The sequence below is a fragment of the Rhinolophus sinicus genome, linkage group LG06 (assembly GCF_036562045.2).
Source record: "Rhinolophus sinicus isolate RSC01 linkage group LG06, ASM3656204v1, whole genome shotgun sequence".
NCBI lineage: Eukaryota > Metazoa > Chordata > Mammalia > Chiroptera > Rhinolophidae > Rhinolophus > Rhinolophus sinicus.
This window is the reverse complement of record NC_133756.1, coordinates 121,363,811-121,383,428: the sequence shown is the minus strand read 5'-3', so window position 1 is coordinate 121,383,428 and position 19,618 is coordinate 121,363,811. Positions and strand designations below refer to the sequence as shown.

General features: G+C 37.3%; 2 protein-coding genes and 2 pseudogenes across 2 annotated transcripts; 1 reads left to right on the top strand and 3 right to left on the bottom strand.

Annotated features, from left to right (window-relative positions):
• The first annotated feature begins 708 nt into the window (after positions 1-708).
• Positions 709-1,659, top strand: LOC109436961 (olfactory receptor 52B4). Its single transcript, XM_019715842.2, has one exon. The coding sequence runs from the start codon at positions 715-717 to the stop codon at positions 1,657-1,659; it is 945 nt and encodes a 314-aa protein (XP_019571401.1). The 5' UTR covers positions 709-714.
• Positions 1,660-10,432: 8,773 nt separating this feature from the next.
• On the bottom strand, positions 10,433-11,013 carry LOC141572441 (RNA polymerase II subunit A C-terminal domain phosphatase SSU72 like protein 3-like; annotated as a pseudogene).
• A 1,062-nt stretch (positions 11,014-12,075) lies between these two features.
• On the bottom strand, positions 12,076-13,038 carry LOC109436898 (olfactory receptor 52B4). The gene has a single exon (XM_019715776.2). It carries the CDS (start codon positions 13,036-13,038, stop codon positions 12,076-12,078), a length of 963 nt encoding a protein of 320 aa, XP_019571335.2.
• Positions 13,039-18,725: 5,687 nt separating this feature from the next.
• Positions 18,726-19,341, bottom strand: LOC109436897 (RNA polymerase II subunit A C-terminal domain phosphatase SSU72 like protein 3; annotated as a pseudogene).
• Positions 19,342-19,618: the final 277 nt, after the last annotated feature.

Below are 19,618 nucleotides of genomic sequence, written 5' to 3'. Positions count from 1 at the left end.
CAGTCTTTGCTCTCTTTCTTCCTTCCAATCTCTCTTTTACTAGCTGCCTGGTTAATGAATCCAAAATGTTCTCCAGTTTCTTAACTCATCATGGCTGACCATTTATTCACAGATTAAGTCCAAGATCCTTCATTTATATTCTGAGCAAATCTGCTTTGGTGGCCATCTTTTCTCCAGTTACCCAATTTTCCAGTGCCACAACCACACAGAGATGAAAAAGGTTTTAAACACACCTGGCATTTTCTTGTCAAACATTTCTCCTTAAATTCCCAAATGACCTAGGTCCAATCTCTTCTTGGTATTCCCACCAACTATTGACATCCTAAACTATCTTCAAAGGTAAGCTTAAAAATAACCTGTTCTTAAAACCAGCATGAATACAGAGTGAATTACTCCTTCCATTGTATTCCTGTCTTAGTTTAATTTTGTACCACAAAGATGTTTATCATTAACATAACTTAATCATTTGTTTTTCTGTACTTGTGCAAGTACAAGGGTCCATCTTTTGTGTGAGATTAAGATGTCATTCAGAAAATTATGTCTTATTTATCTTTATATGCATCATAATTCCTTACATCCTCATAATGGAATAGGATCAGGTCAGTGCCAAAAGCACCTGGTTATATCAAAGAAAAAAAAATATATATATATATAATCCAAATTTTCCTCTGTCTCTGTGAATAGGTCGTGAGGTCCTGTAAGATCTCCACAAACATGGCTACCTTAAACCACACTGGTGTTAGCCACACAGTCTTCCACTTGCTGGGCATCCCCGGCCTTGAGGACCAACATATGTGGATTTCCATCCCCTTTTTTATTTCCTATGTCATCGCCCTGCTTGGGAACAGCCTGCTCATCTTCATTATTCTCACCAAGCGTAGCCTCCATGAATCTATGTACATCTTCCTCTGCATGCTGGCTGGAGCAGACATTGTCCTTTCCACATGCATAGTACCCCAGGCCTTGGCCATCTTCTGGTTCCATGCTGGGGAGATCTCCCTGGATCGTTGCATCACTCAGGTATTCTTCCTCACTTCCACTTTCATGTCTGAGTCAGGGATCTTGCTGGTGATGGCATTCGACCGCTACATTGCTATATGCTACCCACTGAGATATACCACTATTCTTACAAACACACTGATTGGGAAAATTGTTGTGACAATCTTTCTGAGAAGCTATGGTACAGTTTTTCCTATAATATTTCTACTGAAAAGACTGACTTTCTGCAATAGTAACATCCTCCCAAACACTGCTTGTAAACACATGGTCTTAGCCAAAATTTCCTGTAATGATATCCAAGTTAACATCTGGTATGGTTTTTTTCTCCTAATGTCTACCTTGGTCTTAGATATTGTGCTCATTTTTGTTTCATATATGCTTATTCTCCGTGCTGTCTTCCACATCCCATCCCAAGATGCTCGCCACAAAGCTCTCAATACTTGTGGCTCCCATGTTTGTGTCATCATCCTCTTTTATGGACCTGGGATCTTCTCTGTCCTTACTCAGCGATTTGGACACCACATCGCACTCCATATTCACGTTCTGCTGGCCAATGTCTATATTCTCATTCCACCTATGTTAAATCCCCTCATTTATGGGATTAAGACCAAACAGATTTGGGACCTGGTGGTTCACTTGCTGTTTCCAAAACAGAAATGACTATAATAATGGAAACTAACCTTGTACTTTTCTTAGTAATTTTTGCCATGCTTGAGGTTACATTTTGTATCAAGATGTGAAGGGATGCAGTAGAGATACTAGTCAAATGTCACCACGTCTTGTTGTCTTAGACCAATTGTATCAGGAATGTGTTGGTGAATGTTTCTTCTAAAGCCATTAATAAGTCATTAGATGTCAGTGTCTTTGGTGTCTTAGCATTCTCATTCACAGAATTCAGAGCCAGATCAGTTCACCTCTTTACTCCTAGACTGGAGGATAGAATGCAACAAACTGGAGTGACCTGCCCCAGAAAGTTGTTGAACTATACTGGGGTAGTCTATGCTTTGAATAGCTGCATTTGCTTTATTCCTCTCATTAGGACATTTGTCCATCCATTCATATCTGTCATATCTGCCTTCATATTTTTGCTTTAGACAATTATTATAAAATTATATTATGCAAGTATTATAAAATTCATCTAGATCTTATAATTCATATATATTCACCATTAATATAATTTAGCATAAATTGATGAAATTACATACCAAAGGCTTATTAATGTTTATGTTCATGACATTTTTATTTATTGTCAATTGTTTAGAGAAAATATTCGATATGAGACTAAATACAGTACACACACATAAGAGTGTACTAAGCGAATATTAACTAAAAATACACTAATATATAAGAAATGTTATGTAAAGAGAACATTTGTTTAGATCATCAATGACACATCTATAATTTGCAATATAGAAGGGCAGTGAGAAGTAATAATATGAGTTTATGTTTTTGCTGATGGAACTATACTTACATTATATTTGTAAGTGAGAGAAGTAAGTTCCAGATCAGTCAGTTAAATATGACACAATTTTTAAATAATATGTTTAACTAAATGTCATATCAACATATGCTAAAATCATATGAATGGTGGCCATATTTGAATTATAAGATACTGATGATTTTTATAATAATTTTAGTCTAAATTGTCTAATACTTATACCGTGAACATGATTAACTCAAAGAAGATTAAGTGAAAGGTGTTTTTTTTAAAAAAAGAAGTACAGTTAAACATCATTGACCAGTATTTCCTTTAGTACAGAAATGCAAGAGATGAATTAGCTCAGGTTTTGCTTATCTGAAAATATTTTTATTTGTCTTCATTTTTTAAAAGATAATTTAATGGGTATAGAATTTCATGTTGGCAGGGGTGGGGGTTTGCGCTTTAAAATTTCTCTTCTAGTGCTTTTTTGCTTATATCTTTTGTATTAAGAACTGACTTGAAAGCTTTACTTTTGTGCATCTGAATGTAATGTACTTTTTATATCTGGCTTCTTTTAAGATTATCTTTTTGTTTGTTTTTGTTTGTTTGTTTGTTTTTCAGAACATTTATCACGTATCTATCTGAGGTTTGCTTTGCATACATCTTGGGATTTTTCTGAACTTGAACATGTGAATTTATACCTTTCATCAGTTTGGGAAAGTTTTCTGTCATTATCTTCTTGAATATTATTTCTGCCACAGTTTCTCTCTCCTCTCTGGTTGGAACTACAAGTATTATTACATATTTTTTTAATGTGTCTATCATTTGTCTTGTGCTTATTTTTTGCCATTTTCTTTTTCTCCCCCTCACTTCAGTTTCTGTTGTTTCTATCAATCTATTTTCCAGTTTACTAATCGTGTCTTCTGTTTTTTAAAATCCATTGTTTAAATTCATCACATGACTACTTAATTTTAGGTAATTATGATTTCAGTTCTACAATAACATTTTAATAATTTTCAAAATTCTAATTCCCTAGTGTTTCTCCAAACATTCAAATATCCTGACTACTTTTTGTTTATTTTTAAATAAAATTCTATAAATCTTGCCAGATAATCCCAATAACTGGGTCATCTATTGGTCTTCTCTTTTCAGTTTTTATTCTTGATCATTGATTATAAGGTCCTGACATTTTTAATGTCAAATAATTTTTTATTTAATGATTTATATTGTAGTAAAAAATGTACAGCTGCAGGTGTGATCTTCTATGAGACGTGTTCTCCCATCATCTATTAAACAGATAAAGTGAGCAGCTGATCACTTCAATCCAATGAGGACTTGATCTAAGAATAGATGCAAATTTAGTAAGACTGTGTATCTCTGCTATGCTTCTATTCCTAGTTAAGGATCCTCCAGAAATTTTTATTGAGAACATAGAATGCCTTTGAATCTACAGTTTAAAAACTGCAAAAGACTCTGTTATTCTCTTTAGAGATCTTTTAATGTAACTCTTTAGACTCTATCTGATGCAACTCCAAATTTGGGAAATGACACAAAGGAGATATTATTAGCCATATATTTTAGGCATGTATCCCCCACCCTGGTAGTTCTTTCTTTTCTCAAAAACAGAAATGCAAGAGATTTTACTCTGCTTTTAAGATGTTCTAAGCTTATTTCCCAGTATCTAGTGCAGCTCCAGAATTCAGCCCCAAATAAATAAATAAATAAATAAATAAATAAATAAATAAATAAATACTAAAAACAAAAAACAGCATAAATTTGAAGCCCCCAGGTTTTATATTTGTTACTCCAGCCCTGTAAGACCAGTGAAAGCTTTAGTGGTTTCTGTTTCCCCCAGCAGTGGCCCTCTTCATGAGCCAACATTAATACCTCACCAGAATCAGCAAATATTCCAGTGGGGGGTAAAAATGCATGGAGATTGTCAACTTTTGTGTAGTTTTTCTTTCTGCCTTGAATTTTAAACCATCTAGTCTTTGGTGCTTTCACCGCTCTCTTATGTCTTAATATATGGTTTTTGTTTCAAGACACTAGTTAATGCCTGCCTTGAAAATATGGAAATAACAAACCAGTGACATTTAGCCTGAAGCAAACTAAAATTTATATGTTTGGGGCACAATAAATGTTTCTATCTTTTATTGGAAGCCAAAATAATGGTCAGTAATTTTTTTCAGCATACTTACCTTACTGTGAGATTCACTTACTTTGGGATTTTAAGAATCTCCACCTGCATTAGCAATTACATAATGCAAAATAAGGTACATTTTTTGTGGATCTTACAATTACATGTTTTTCTCCAAAAACATTAAAACCCATGATCTATAAAAATATCAGTAATTTCCAAACTTTTTCACTCCTCCAACCTGTTAGAACGAATCTAATTATTTCTGTGATTATTCGTTAGTAACCAAGAATTTCATTGTTTCCCCTAAAGATAGTATAGTGGCACATTACTCTGTACTTTATATTACAAACCCTTTATTACATGGGAAAACCTGATAGAATTTGTGTGTTCAAGGTGTCAATAATCATTTTTGTCCTCATTTTGTTCAACCTCTAAATAACATTTGAAAATAGCTGGCTATTCTCTTTGAACTCTTTACTTTGCCTCCATGGCATTAATAACCTCCTATACCTTCCTAACCAGTTTTTAAGCATCAACCAGGAAAAAAAAAATCTGCAAGTCAAATTATTCAGTTTTTAACCTTTTCATATTAGAACCTACATGATTGGATTCCTATTCACCTTACCAATTTTTTCCCCTCTTCTACCATTTCCCCTCCCCCCTCCACCCTCTGGAAGCCACTAAACTGTTATCTGTGTCTGAGTTTTTGTTTCCTTATTTGTTTGCCTTGTTCCTTTTTTGCTTTCAGTTTTATATCCCACATATCAGTTAAGTCATATGGTTCTCGTCTTTTTCTGTCTGACTTGTTCCACCTAGTATAGTAATCTAAAGATCCATCCATTTTGTCACCAATGACAGTATTTCATCTTTTCTTATGGCAGGGTAGTATTCCATTGCGTATATATACCACATCTTCTTATCCAATCATCTATCGAAGGACATTTTGGTTTCCATGTCTTGAACACCATAAATAAAGCTGCAATGAACATTGGAGTACATATATCTTTATGGATAAATGTTTTCAGATTTTTGGAGTGTATAGCCAGTAGAGGGATTGCTGGGTCATATGGTAATCACCCAAGAAGATATACAAATGGCCAACAGATATATGAAAAAATGGTCAACCTCACTAGCTATTAGGAAAATGCAAATCAGAACCACAATGAGATATCACTTCACCCCAGTCAGAATGGCTATCATCAACAAGACAAATAATAACAAGTGTTGGAGAGGCTGTGGAGAAAAAGGAACCCTCATACACTATTGCGGGGAAAGAAGATTAGTGCAGCTACTATGGAAGGCAGTGTAGCGGTTCCTCAAAAAATTAAGAATAATATAACCATATGATCCAGCAATCATATTACCAATTTTATCTCCTACATCTCCCACAAAAGCCCTGTTGCATCTCTGACTTTCTGCTCCTCTCATTCCACACTTTCATTACAGCCATAGACGCTTCGCACTTTCTTTCTCCAATGTCCAAAACGTCTTTTCCCCATATTTCTATGACCTACTATTTAACAGAAAAATCTCAGCCCAAATGTCCTATTCTCAGCAAAAACTTGTCTGACAACCCAATATTAATTACATATACTCAAATGGGGAATTGAAGATTTCTTAAAGCAAATAAAGGAATTTTATAAAAGCCCAACTGCGGCAACTCAGCTACCCATTCTCAGCTCAGGCACATGGATTCTAAATCAAGATTTCAGACCTGATGTTGACCCTTTTATATACAGCCCTGCTTTACCTTGAGCCAATTCAAACTGGTTTGTTTATATTTTGCCTAAAAACAAGTATCCCCTAAATCCTTTAAGTCTATCTTTTCAGTTGTTTGGTCAGACACTCCATTGTTCCTCTAGTGTGCAGTTCCCCTCACTGATATGGGTAAACAAAAATTTGAATTTGTTGGGCTACAGTCTTATTCCTGGGAGATCTTGAACTGATTGGGCTAGGACAGTTTCACCCATCTCCAGTCTCCCACCCCAGTCAGGATTCCACCCTTGTTTAATTGTTTTTGAATGCAAAGCATTGTCATGGATACTCTAATCATATACTTCCAGCCATAGGAGAAAAAAAAATCATCTTTTATTGAAATGAACTTGATAAATTTCTGCTAGATAAAAATTTGTGTTAAATTTTAATTTAATTCATACTGACATATTAATTTAACAATTTTTCATTTAATTGTTTTTAGTATAGTGAAAATCTTAAACAATCCAAGTATTTATAATGTGTATTTTCTTGACAGTTGTAAATATTTAACCTGGTCAGGAACAAGCTAAATATAAAATTTTTAAATTTCAATAATCTCCCTATATGAAAAATTAACATAGACTACATTTAAAGGCTCATAAATAATTATGCTTATGACAACTTTATTGATAGTGGCAACCATTTGAAGAATATCCAGCAAGAATCTACTGATGGACTATAAAAAAAGACACTTATATTTTGAAATATATTGTTCATATGAAAAGATATCATTCCAATATTAAATTAAGCTCAATAAATGTGAAATATTTTGCATGTCAAATAATTTTTTGTATAACATTAAACTAAAATGTAAGACAAAAATTATTGTATAATATATCAGCGTGTCAAAATATGCTTAAAGAACAAAATATTTTCTAAATATTAATGATTATGTGTCATGGGTGTTGTTATAGTGATTATTATAATGTTTCTCCATTATGTATTTTTAAACAGAGATATTGTTGAAATATTAAATATAAAATGTAAATTCTAGAACAAATGGAATTTTTAAAATAGTAAGTAATGGATTTATCTTAAAATGAGAAAAACTAAAAAGAGAGAGAGAGAGAGAGAGAGAGAGAGAAACTGATGTGAAAAACAAAAGAACAATCAAAGGGAAAAACCAATGATTTGAGTACATGGAAATCATTAGGCATCAGAGTACCCAGCTTCTTAAGAGTTTCCTCCAACAACTACTATCATATAATTAACTAATTCATCTTCTCATTTATCCTGTCATTATTCACTCATTCAACAAATATTTAATGAGGTCCTAAAATGGGCTAAGAACTGCTCTGGGCACTACAGATAAAGCAGTGAAGATACCACACAAAAGTGCTTTCCTCATCTAACTTATATTTACTTGAAAGAATATGCAAATAAAATAAGTAAGCAAAGCAGGCATACAGTCAGCTATGTAATGGATCACTATTGCCAGCAGCAGCAGCAGCGTATGTTATAGATAAAAATAATGTATGAAAAGAGGTTAGCATGTCAGTCGTCAGATGTCACAGGGATTGTAATCTTAAGTAGGATGGTATGATGCTTAATTTTATGTCAATTTGGCTAGACTGTGGTGCCCAATTATTTGGTCTACATGTTGACATGAAGATATTTTTTAAACGTAATTTTTATATAAATCATTAGACTTTGAGTAAAATAGATAACCCTCCATAATGTGGGTAGGCTTCATCCAATCAGTTGAAGGCCTTAAAAGCAAAGATCGAGGTCCCCAAGGAAGATGGAATTCTGCCTTCTGGAATTCTTTCCAGAACTGAAATATATAATGTAATACAAGAAGAAACAGAGGGAAAAATCATAGAATACCACCACACAGAAATAATAGACAACAACAAAAAGGCAAAGAAACAATGGAGACACAGTCTTACCAGAAAACCAAAGGTAGAATGATAGGAAATACTCATATATCAATAATCACCCTAAATGTAAATGGACTTAACTCACCAATAAAAAGGTAGAATAGCAAATTGGATCAAAAAATTAAACCCAACAATATGCTGCCTCCAAGAGACACATCTCAGCTACAAAGACAAATATAGACTCAAAGTGAAAGAGTGGAAATTGACACTCCAAGCAAATGGTATTTAGAGAAAAGCAGGTGTAGTCATACTGATATCGGATGAAACAGACTTCAGGATAAAAAAGGTAACGAGAAAAAGATGGACATTTCATAATGATAAAGGGGACTATAACACAAGAAGACATAACAGTCACCAATATTTATGCCCCCAATCAGGGAGCACCAAAATATACCAAGCAACTACTAACAGAACTAAAGGGAGAAATTGACCAAAACACAATTATAGTAGGGAACCTAAATGCATCATTGACAACTATGTATAGATCATCCAAACAGAAAATAAATAAATAAATATCAGTCCTAAATGACAAATTAGATGAAATGGACATAATTGACATTTATGGAGCACTTCATCCTAGAATATCAGACTATACATTCTTATTTAGTGTACATGGAACATTCTCAAGGATAGACCATATATTGGGACATAAAACTAGCCTCAGCAAATTTAAGAAGATTGAAATCATACCAAGCACATTCTCTGATCACAAGTCTTTGAAATCGGATATCAGCTGCAAAAAGCAGGAAAAAAATCACAAATACGTGAACATTAAACAATATGTTATTAAAGAATGACTGGGTCAAAGAAGAAATAAAAGGAGAGATCAAAAGATACATAGAAACAAATGAGAATGAAGATCCATAGTATCAAAATTATTCAGATATAGTGAAAGCAATTCTAAACGGGAAAGTTATATCATTATAGGCCTATCTCAAGAAATAAGAAAAATCCCAGATAAACAACCTGACATTACATTTTAAAGAATTAGAAAAAGAAAAACAAATGAAATGCAAAGTCATCAGAAGGAAGGAAATAATAAAAATTAGAGCAGAACTAAATGAAATAGAGAGCAAAAAGACAATAGAAAAAATTAATGCAACAAAGAGCTGGTTCTTTGAAAAGATTAGTAAAATTGACAAACCCTTGGCTAGACTTACTAAGATAAAAAGAGAAAAGACACAAATAAACAAAATCAGAAATGAAAGAGAAGTTACCATAGTACCACAGAAATACAAAGGATCATACGAGAATGCTATGAAGAATTATATACCACCAAATTCAAAAACCTAGAAGAAATGGACAAGTTTTTAGAAATATACAGTAGCCATTGGTATGTTGATGGGGATTTCATTGAATCTACAGATTGCTTTGGGTAGTATGGACATTTTGACATTGTTGGTTCTTCCGACCCATGAGAATGGTATATCCTTCCAGTTGGTGTCTTCTTCAGTTTCTTCAGTGTCTTGTTGTTTTTCAAGTATGGGTTTTTTGCCTCCTTGGTTGAATATACTCCTACGTTTTTTGTCTTTGTGTTTCTTTTTGTTTTTTGGAGCAATTGGAAATGGGACTGTTTTCTGATTTTCTTTCGATAGTTCCTTGTTAGTGTTTAATAACGTAACCAGCTTCTGAATATTAACTTTGTGTCCTGCTACTTTGTTGAATTCATTTATAAGTTCTAATTTTTTTTGGTGGAATATTTGGGGTTCTCTGTGTATGGTAATATGTCATCTACAAAACAGTGATGGTTTTGCTTCTTCCTTTCCAATTTGCATGCTTTTTAATTCTCTTTCCTGTCTTATTGCTATGGGTAGGATTTCCAATACAATGTTGAATAAAAGTGGTGAAAGGGGGGGGGGAAATGTTATTTTTTCTGCTAAAGATCCTTACAGATGTCAATGTCCAGCACACTCTATTACGAGCTTTGATTTGCTCACTGGAAAACAGTCCGCTGTGGTAACTTCCTTCTAATGTGAACACTACTTCTTCTCTGTTGAGTACCTACAACAATGTCCTCCCCCTTGTAGAGTGTTTTGATGACTGTCAGTAGTCTTTGTCCTCATTTCCCATCAAAGGCTGTTCTTGCTCAGATCTCTTCCCCGGTGCCATAGCTAAAAGTCATACAAACAGCATTGAGTGGAAAGGGCTTTAAAGATGCTTCTCACAGAAAATATGGACTACTCACAAACTTCACGCACAAGTTCTTACCCACCAAGAAGCCAAAACCAGCTAAGATCTTCAGTAGAAGCAGACCATGTGAAGGAAGCTCTTCCCTGTTTTCTCCTCGAAGAGCAGCTTGTCCAGACCATCTTCCAAGTCTTCCATATGCTGCAGGCCCTGGCAGAGCTCACAGATGAGGAAAGCTCCAAGGGTGGTGCCCTCCAGCATGTCTTCCACGTCCACGTTGACCACGTGCACAGGTTGGAATGTATCCTGCTCTCTGGCACACAGATCTGCCACCACTGTCACAGACCCTCTCCTCACAGGTAAAGATGACATCAAAGGGATCGCTGCACTCTTGAAATCTCTCTGGCTGGGGCTTGATCCTCTCATTTCTTTCCAAGATGCGCAAGAGTCCATTCCTGCGATAGCACTTTCTGTCTTTCCTGAGGAGGTCGTTGTACATCTGTTTATATGTCCTTGAGAAATCGTAAACTACGGGGAGATTGGGTGCCGAGCCCGGGAGCTTCACACGAGATCCAGTTCCGAAAAACCGAACACAGAACCCTTTTTTTCCTGAGGACGCTGTGGGCTTCCATGCTCCTGTTCATGTTACTCATGCACACCACAGCCAGCCTGAGCGGGGATGAGGGCATCATGGTGGCCACTTGGCACTTGGTGAGACTCGTGGGTTTCAGTGGCTGCTGGGACTCCAAAACCAGGCAGTGACCACCTGGCTACAGCTCTTCCAACTAGCAAAGTGTCATTGAACAGGAACCGGGTTTATATGAAGTCACCTTCTCAGAGTGGGAGGAGACTTCCAGAACTTCCAGATTGACTTACTTTGATCAGGTGGAATGTAATCTAATCATGAGAACAATGAACGTGATTGGATCAACAGACCACTAAATCTCCACAAGCATGTGGCCACCCAGTGGGAATGTTTTGAAATCTGGAGTTGACCTTGTTGCTTCACATGGTGAATGAGGGCTGATAGTGACAAAGTTCACTAGGCTAACTGTTATCATGTCACTGCTCTGCAATGAACTGTTCATGAATTTCAGTTGAAAATCTGTTTTAAAATTGTGAATTTACATCCAATTCAATTACACCTATAATTACAAGTATTGTTGTACTTTAATATACTTTTGGTTTTTCTAGAAATGGAATTGTGTAAATCATAGGATGGTTGTACATAGTTTTGCCCAACAATTTAAAAATCATTCACCAATACAAACAAATCATATTCTGTAATTATAGTTACAAAGCTATTCCATTAGATCTCTGAAAGTTATTGATCTTGCAAAACTGAAACATTGTGCTTTTTATATGAGATTGTCCAGGGATATCACAAGATGTCTCAGAGGATGAGAAACTCAATGAAGAATAGTTGAACAAATTCCAAGACGAGAGCACTGTTCTCATTTCCTGTTACCAAAGATCAAGCTAGTGACATGACCCTGGAAATACAGATGTCTGGCCACACGATCTGTGAAGGAGGTAGCTTGCTCAGGCAAATATGGCACTGCTCTCTCCCTTGCATTGACAGTTGAAGATGTAAATCCTGTAACTTCTTTGTTGAACTAGCTCCAAAAACAGAATTCACTGAGCTATTTCCTAGTGTTTCAGTTTACTACTACTATTTCCACCCACCACTTCCATAGACAACATCATGGATAGCTAAAGATGCTGAAAACTCTGTTCCACTTCCAAAGTTGTTTCTACTTTGGTAAAAATATGTGAGCTGCCTGCTCTTGGATTTGCTTGGTCTTAATCCCGTAAATTATGGGATTCAGCATAGGTGGAACTGTAATGCAGACATTAGCCAACAAGATGTGAATATGGGGTGGAATATAGCGCCCAAACCGCTGAACAAGGCTTGTGAAGATTCCAGGACCATAAAAGAGGATGATGATGCAGACATGGGAACCACATGTATTGAGTGCTTTGTGGCGAGCATCTTGGGAAAGCATGTGGAAGACGGCATGGAGAATCAACACATAAGAAACAAAAATTAACAGGACATCTAAAACCACTGTTGACATTAAGACAAAAATTCCATACCAGATGTTCACTTGAATGTCGTTACAAGCATACTTGGCCACGCCAATGTGTTCACAAAAGGTGTGTGGAATAATATTACTTTGGCAGAAAGTCAATCTTTTCAAAAGAAATATCATGGGAAAAACTATACAATAACTTCTCAAGAAGATGATAACACCAATTTTCCCAATCAGTGCATGTGTAAGAATAGTGGTGTATTTCAGTGGGTAGCATATGGCAATATAGCGATCAAATGCCATCGCCAGCAAGATCCCTGACTCAGAGATGAAAGTGCAGTGGATGACGAAAGTCTGGGTAATGCAGCGATCCAAGGAGATCTCCCCAGCATGGAACCAGAAGATGGCCAAGGCCTGGGGTATTGTGCTCGTGGAGAGGACAATGTCTGCTCCAGCCAGCATGCAGAGGAAGAGATACATGGGTTGATGGAGGCTGCTCTTTGTGATGATAATTATGATGAGCAGGCTGTTCCCAAGCAGGGCGATGACATAAGAAATGAAGAAGGGGATGGAAATCCACATGTGCTGGTTCTCTAGGCCCGGGATGCCCAGCAAGTGGAAGACTGTGTGGCTAACACCAGTGTGGTTTAAGGCAGCCATGTGTGGAGAGACCACCAGCGACATCACTTCTTATTCACGGAGACAGAGGAAAACACAGATTTTCCTGTGATATTCTTTATGAAGGCACCGGGAGCTTTTGACACATTCCGCACTTTCATATTCTTTTAACAGGCAAATAATAAAAAACATAAAAGGTCAATAAGATATATTCTCTGCCTCAGTGAGTGTTAGTGTAATTAAAAGATATGCATATATCTAGCTAATCAAATAAAACATTATATGTATATCTCCTACAAACAGAGGATCATGAATATTCAAAGGAAATCATTCTATGTATCAGAGAAGGCTGTGACAAGTGTTTTTGAACTTGAAGAACTGAAAACTTGACCTGTGGTAGGTAGTTAAGCATAAGAAGATCAAAAAGAGAGGGAAGCAACAAAAGAAAACATGGGTATTCAAGGCAAAGTAGAGCTATAGCACATTCCTGAAACCATGTTCAGTTCTAGGTGGTGATGCCTAGAGAATGTGGAGAAAGCAGGGTAGGTGGTTGTTCGGGCAGATTCAGTCCAATTGATGGAAATGAGATTTGAAATCTCTCTGATTTCACCACATACAATTTGCTCACTTGTGAAGAGAATCCAGAGGACTTTATTTTAAGAGAGAACATTGACATGGCCTGTGTGCCTGAAGTGAGGCACTGTGCATGCTCACACCTTAAGGAACTAAGTTTAGAAATGACTGAAATTGCAAAGTAATGCATTAGTGCTGGGAGGAGATGTGCAGGATATTTGGAAGCTTTTTCCGTAGGTGGAAATTTTATCACTTAGGTCTTAGTGTACATTCATTCATTCACTCAATCATTTAGGAAGCAGTAACTATTTTTCAGGCACCGTATTACAAACTGAGGATATAGAAAAAAAAAAACGGAATTCAACAGAGTCCTATGGGCTTATAGTTAGAGAGAAAACTGAATTTGTAAGCAGAGAGGTTGAAGAATTGAAGACAAATGCTAATTTCACTTTGTGAAGGGGTCTTTTTAAATATCTAGTACAGTAACTAAGTTATATCTCATACTCATTATTTCTTCCACTCCAGTTACTTACTTGGTGCCCATGATTTTCCTTTTGGGGGAGGAAAATCAGCTCCAATTACCATCCTCCAAGTGCCGGGGAAACGTGTTCTGCCATCAGTCACCTATCAAAGGAGCCCAATCAGCTGGCCTAGGTCAGGGCACTGTCTCCTATGGAGCATGCAGCTGCTTTGTGAGAAAGTTCTCTCCAGTGAGGGAAGCTGACCTCCTGCAGGAAAACAAGTAGGCGACACCAGAGGGATGTGAGGGTCGATGTGTGCCCCACAGACCTGATTGGGAAAGGGAAGGAGGAAAATAGCAAGAAGGAAGAGGGCACAGAAGACACAAAACAAATGCAGAGCTGGAGAGGAAAGATTATGGAAGCTAGTGATGGCTATGTGTTTGGGAAAAGGGAGAAGCAGAGGATATTTTATTAATTGGAGCCAGAGAGAGAAGCCAAGGAGCTCAGAGGTTGAGGATTGGCCTGTTTAATTGGTCTCCTGACTTTGGTCTCACACAAGTTCATCTAAATGCCCCACTCAATGCTCCTCCCCCATAGATCTCTCACACCTGCCCAAGATCTCCTGGTTCGCTTCCCAAGCCCTCCTTTGGGAAACCCAGCACAGATCCTTGTCATTCTGAGGGTTCTTCTCATATTTGCCAAGAGGTCTGCAGTCCAAGTCAATATCTTTTCTGTGTTTTCATGTCCAATCTAATTATTAGAACATTTGTCATGTATTGGATTACTTCCCTTTATTTACCAACCTTCATTAACCTCAGCTACACATACACTCTCAACTCCCCTTCCCTTCCCACACCTCACCCTCCACGTCTGCTGTAACCAACCAGCCTGGTGCCTCTTGTCTTTAACGTTCTTTGTGCACATATATCAATAGCCCCTAAGAGTCCTGTTACCTCTGGCCTGTTTGGGACATAACACCAGCCCAGCCCTCACATTGATCCTGGAACCACCCCACCCATAGATGTCTATTTCACTCACCAGCCTTTGCTGAGTCTTTAGGAACAAACATGAGATTGGAGATGAAATTCAGTTTGTTGGGAGCCAGGCAGTTGGGCTATTTATTCTTTCCTGACAGCCCTTGAGGGAAGCACTTACATCAGGGCCGCAGGGACACAGCTGTCTTCACCAGCCTCCCCCCTCCCAAAATGTCCTGATCACAGGTCTGTTTCTCCTTTCCCTAGAACGTCTCCTGACTATTTTACTTCCTGCTTCTCCTCACATGCTCTGAAATTCATCCAACACCAAGTGTTCATATTTATGATGTTTCACTATAAAAAAACTCTCCCAGCTAAACTACCTTTGCTACAAGCCTGGCTTATACCTACCCTGGCATTAAATATTGAATTAAATTAATGAATATCAAAGTTATTTCAAATCTATAATATCAATGCGTGCCATCAATATGTAAAAATGATTTTCAGATTTTTGTTCTTCATGTAAAGGATGACGTTGCAGTTATTATATTCGTGGTCATAAGATTCATCTTTAGACTCATAAATAATGCGTTTTAATTCTTTCCTAAGGGTACATACATGTACAATTTGTAGCACACATGTGATTCCTGACATTTGTGACACATTTTTATTTCTTTTGCCTGTCTAATGTGTTATTCTGCTTAGTGCTTAGTCACCAAAACTCTACATTTACGGTTGTTGGGGAAAATTTCTGTTTTCTTGATCCTCCTTCATAAGGAATTTTATAGATTTTATAGATTTTACTTATCATGATTGTATGGTGTGAACTTTTTCCTAATCCAGTCATCTATCTATGGGCATTTCAGTTGTTTCCATGTCTTGGCTATTGTGTATAGTGCTGCCATAAACATAGGGGTGCATAAATTTTTTCAATTAGAGTTTTGGATTTCTCCGGATAGATACCTAGGAGTGGAAATGCTAGATCATAAGGTAGTTCCATTTTCAGATTTTTGAGATTCCTCCATGCTGTTTTCCATAGTGGCTGCACCAATCTGCAATCCCACCAACAGTGAACAAGGGTTCCCTTTTCTCCACATTCTCGCCAGCACTTGTTGTTTGTTGATTTATTGATGATAGCCATTCTGACCAGAGTGAGTATTTCATGGTGGTTTTTATTTGCATTTCTCAAATGATTAGTGTGGCTGAGCATTTTTTCATGTCTGTTGGTCATCTGTATGCCCTCTTTAGAGAAATATGGACAGACCTAGAGAACATTATGCTAAGTGAAATAAGTCAGATGGATAAAGACAAATACCATATGATCTCACTCATATGTGGAATCTAAAGAACAGAATAAATGAGCAAACTAAAACAGAAATAGTCACAGAGATAAAGAGAAAAAAACTGACGGTTGCTAGATGGGAGGGGGGAGGGGATTGGGAAGAAGGTGAGGGATTAGAAAGTACAAATTGGTAGCCACAATATTGCCACAGAGATACGAAAGACAGTTTGGGGGGTATAATCAATAATTTAAAGATTTTGTAGGGTGTCCGATGGGCACTTGTCTTATTGGGGAGAACACTTCATGGACTGTATAGCTGTCTGACCACTGTGCCATACACCTGAAGCTGAAGCTGAATTATATTGAACGTCAAATATATATATATATGTGTGTGTGTGTGTGTGTGTGTGACTGTGTGTGTGTGTGTATGTATGTATAGTCACGAGTCACGGAATGTGGAGTACAGCATAGGGAATAGAGTCAATGGAATTGTAACAGATATATACGATGTCAGAGGGGTAGTAGATTGGGGGAGAGGGGTTATCACTTGTGAGGGGTGTAAGTATCTAACTATTACATTGTTTTGTATTCCTGAAACTAATAAAATAAAATCAATGTGAGCCCCTGGAGCATAAAATACAGAGGGAGGCAAAGGACTAAGTAGCATCTGATCCCCAGCCCAGTTCCAAGGAAACAAAGAGATGTGAAGGCAGATGACTTTCATGGTAGACTTGGTAAGATTTTAGAGCATTAACTTTAATAATGTGGAGCTATAGATATACAGCATTTAGAAGAAAGGATACCGCTCCCCTATACAGTGCTGAGCACAGCCTGGAAGCACAGTAAGTGTAGTGTCATTTGGCACATTGAGACCATGTTGGGAGCACCCTGAGTAGGGCATTGGGGTGCTCATGGAAGTCCCTGTTTTATTACAATTACAGTCCCAATGATCAGGAGAAGGGACAAGAGTAGTAAAGGAGGATATGGAGAGCAATAAAGAGATGTGTTATACAGCTGACAAAGGTGGCCGGGGTATCTAGAAGTTCAATCTGCAACACTAGCCCTTGCGAAACCATAAAAAATTGTGTCTCATTGCCATCCTTTGATTGAAAAAAAAAAAAAGGATAAAGAATTTATTCTCTGGGTGAGATCCCCAATAGGGTGTTAATGCCCATAATCCTGAGTCTCTGTGCATGGGCATGGCTTCTGAAGGAGACCTTTGGTAGTGTCAACAAACAAAATGCCAAAATGGGAGGTTTGATACCTATGGAAAGTATTCAAAAAGAGAAAATTCATAAACAGAAAAAAGATACTTATCATCAAAATTAAATTACATCATTTTATATTTTTCATTTGGGGTTGTTTCTCCTTATTTACAATTCCAAATCTTTAACAATAACGTAAAATGTGTTTTCTTACTCAGGTCTTGAAGTCAGCATTAGAAAAGTACGTATAATCAGTAAGTAAAGCTATCTACAAGTAAAAATGCAATATACTCCTTTTTCGTTGGGACAAAAACCCTTATAATTAATATACCGCTTAAAATGGGCTAAAGAAAATTGTTTTTAAAAGTGATGCCCTATACTTCTAATTTCAATTTATTACTTTATTGTGTGATTAATGAAATCCAAAAAGCTCCTAAAAATGTATGCCAATGAAGAAGCATCCATGCTCATTTTCCTAGGGATCTTTAGTTGTTTCATTCCATTATATTTCAGAGGCAACACCCTCAGATGCTGCAAGAAATTACATTTCCCAATCAACTGATCTTAAATTAGTAAGATCAACCTGAATTATCTGGGTGGGCCCAATGTAATTACAAGGTCCTTAAATATGGAAGAGGGAGGTACAAGACGAGATCAGAGTGATGTAATGTGAGAAAGACTCAACCTGCCATGGTGACTTTTAAGATGGAAGAAGTGGGCAATGAACCTAGGAATGTGTGTTTCTATAGGCTAGGAAATGCAGAGAAATTAACTTCCCCTACAGTCTCCAGAAAGAAGGCTGGAAATAAATAAATAAATAAATAAATAAATAAATAAATAAATAAATAAATAAATAAATAAATAAAGGCTGGCCTGTGTAATGTCCTTTATTCTCTGAATATCCTTCAACAAATCATTGTCAAATACTGCATTATGAATTCGATTTGCTCACTGGAAAACGAAGTCCATGGCGCTAACTTCCTTACAACGTGAACACTAATTACTTCTTCTCTGTTGAGTACCTAGAACAATGTCCTCCACCTGTGGAGTGTTTTGATGACTGTCAGTAGTCTTTGTCCTCATTTCCCATCAAAGGCTGTTCTTGCTCAGATCTCTTCCCCGGTGCCATAGCTAAAAGTCATACAAACAGCATTGAGTGGAAAGAGCTTTAAAGATGCTTCTCACAGAAAATATGGACTACTCACAAACTTCACGCACAAGTTCTTACCCACCAAGAAGCCAAAACCAGCTAAGATCTTCAGTAGAAGCAGACCATGTGAAGGAAGCTCTTCCCTGTTTTCTCCTCGAAGAGCAGCTTGTCCAGACCGTCTTCCAAGTCTTCCATATGCTACAGGCCCTGGCAGAGCTCACAGATGAGGAAAGCTCCAAGGGTGGCGCCCTCCAGCGTGTCTTCCACGTCCACGTTGACCACGTGCACAGGTTGGAATGTATCCTGCTCTCTGGCACACAGATCTGCCACCACTGTCACAGACCCTCTCCTCACAGGTAAAGATGACATCAAAGGGATCGCTGCACTCTTGAAATCTCTCTGGCTGGGGCTTGATCCTCTCATTTCTTTCCAAGATGCGCAAGAGTCCATTCCTGCGATAGCACTTTCTGTCTTTCCTGAGGAGGTCGTTGTACATCTGTTTATATGTCTTTGAGAAATCGTAAACTACGGGGAGATTGGGTGCCGGGCCCGGGAGCTTCACACGAGATCCAGTTCCGAAAGACCGAACACAGAACCCTTTTTTCCTGAGGACGCTGTGGGCTTCCATGCTCCTGTTCATGTTACTCATGCACACCACAGCCAGCCTGAGCGGGGATGAACGATGTACTTCCTCAGAGAATACACAGGAATAAATTATATTCATATCTCTTCCTTTGGAGGTCTGAAAAATCTACTTGAAAACTGAAAGGCACAATCCAATTTTTTAACCTTGACAGTAATTTCTTGTTTGACCTCCTAAGGTGGAAAAGTTCCTATGTAAGATGTCACAGAGTATACAATTGGAATTACTGCAGTGAACAGAAGTACAGGGAAATCAACATTTTCATGCAATTTGAGACCCCAAATGAGGAATTTGTGAAACAAGTAGTGGATATACCAATGGATATACCAGTGTACCAATCCATTTTTTTTTTCCAAAT

What these genes read in the sequence shown, in the direction of transcription:
- LOC109436961 (XM_019715842.2), top strand. Translation starts at nt 715, where the DNA reads ATGGCTACCTTAAACCACACTGGTGTTAGCCACACAGTCTTCCACTTG.
- LOC109436898 (XM_019715776.2), bottom strand. Translation starts at nt 13,038, where the DNA reads ATGTCGCTGGTGGTCTCTCCACACATGGCTGCCTTAAACCACACTGGT.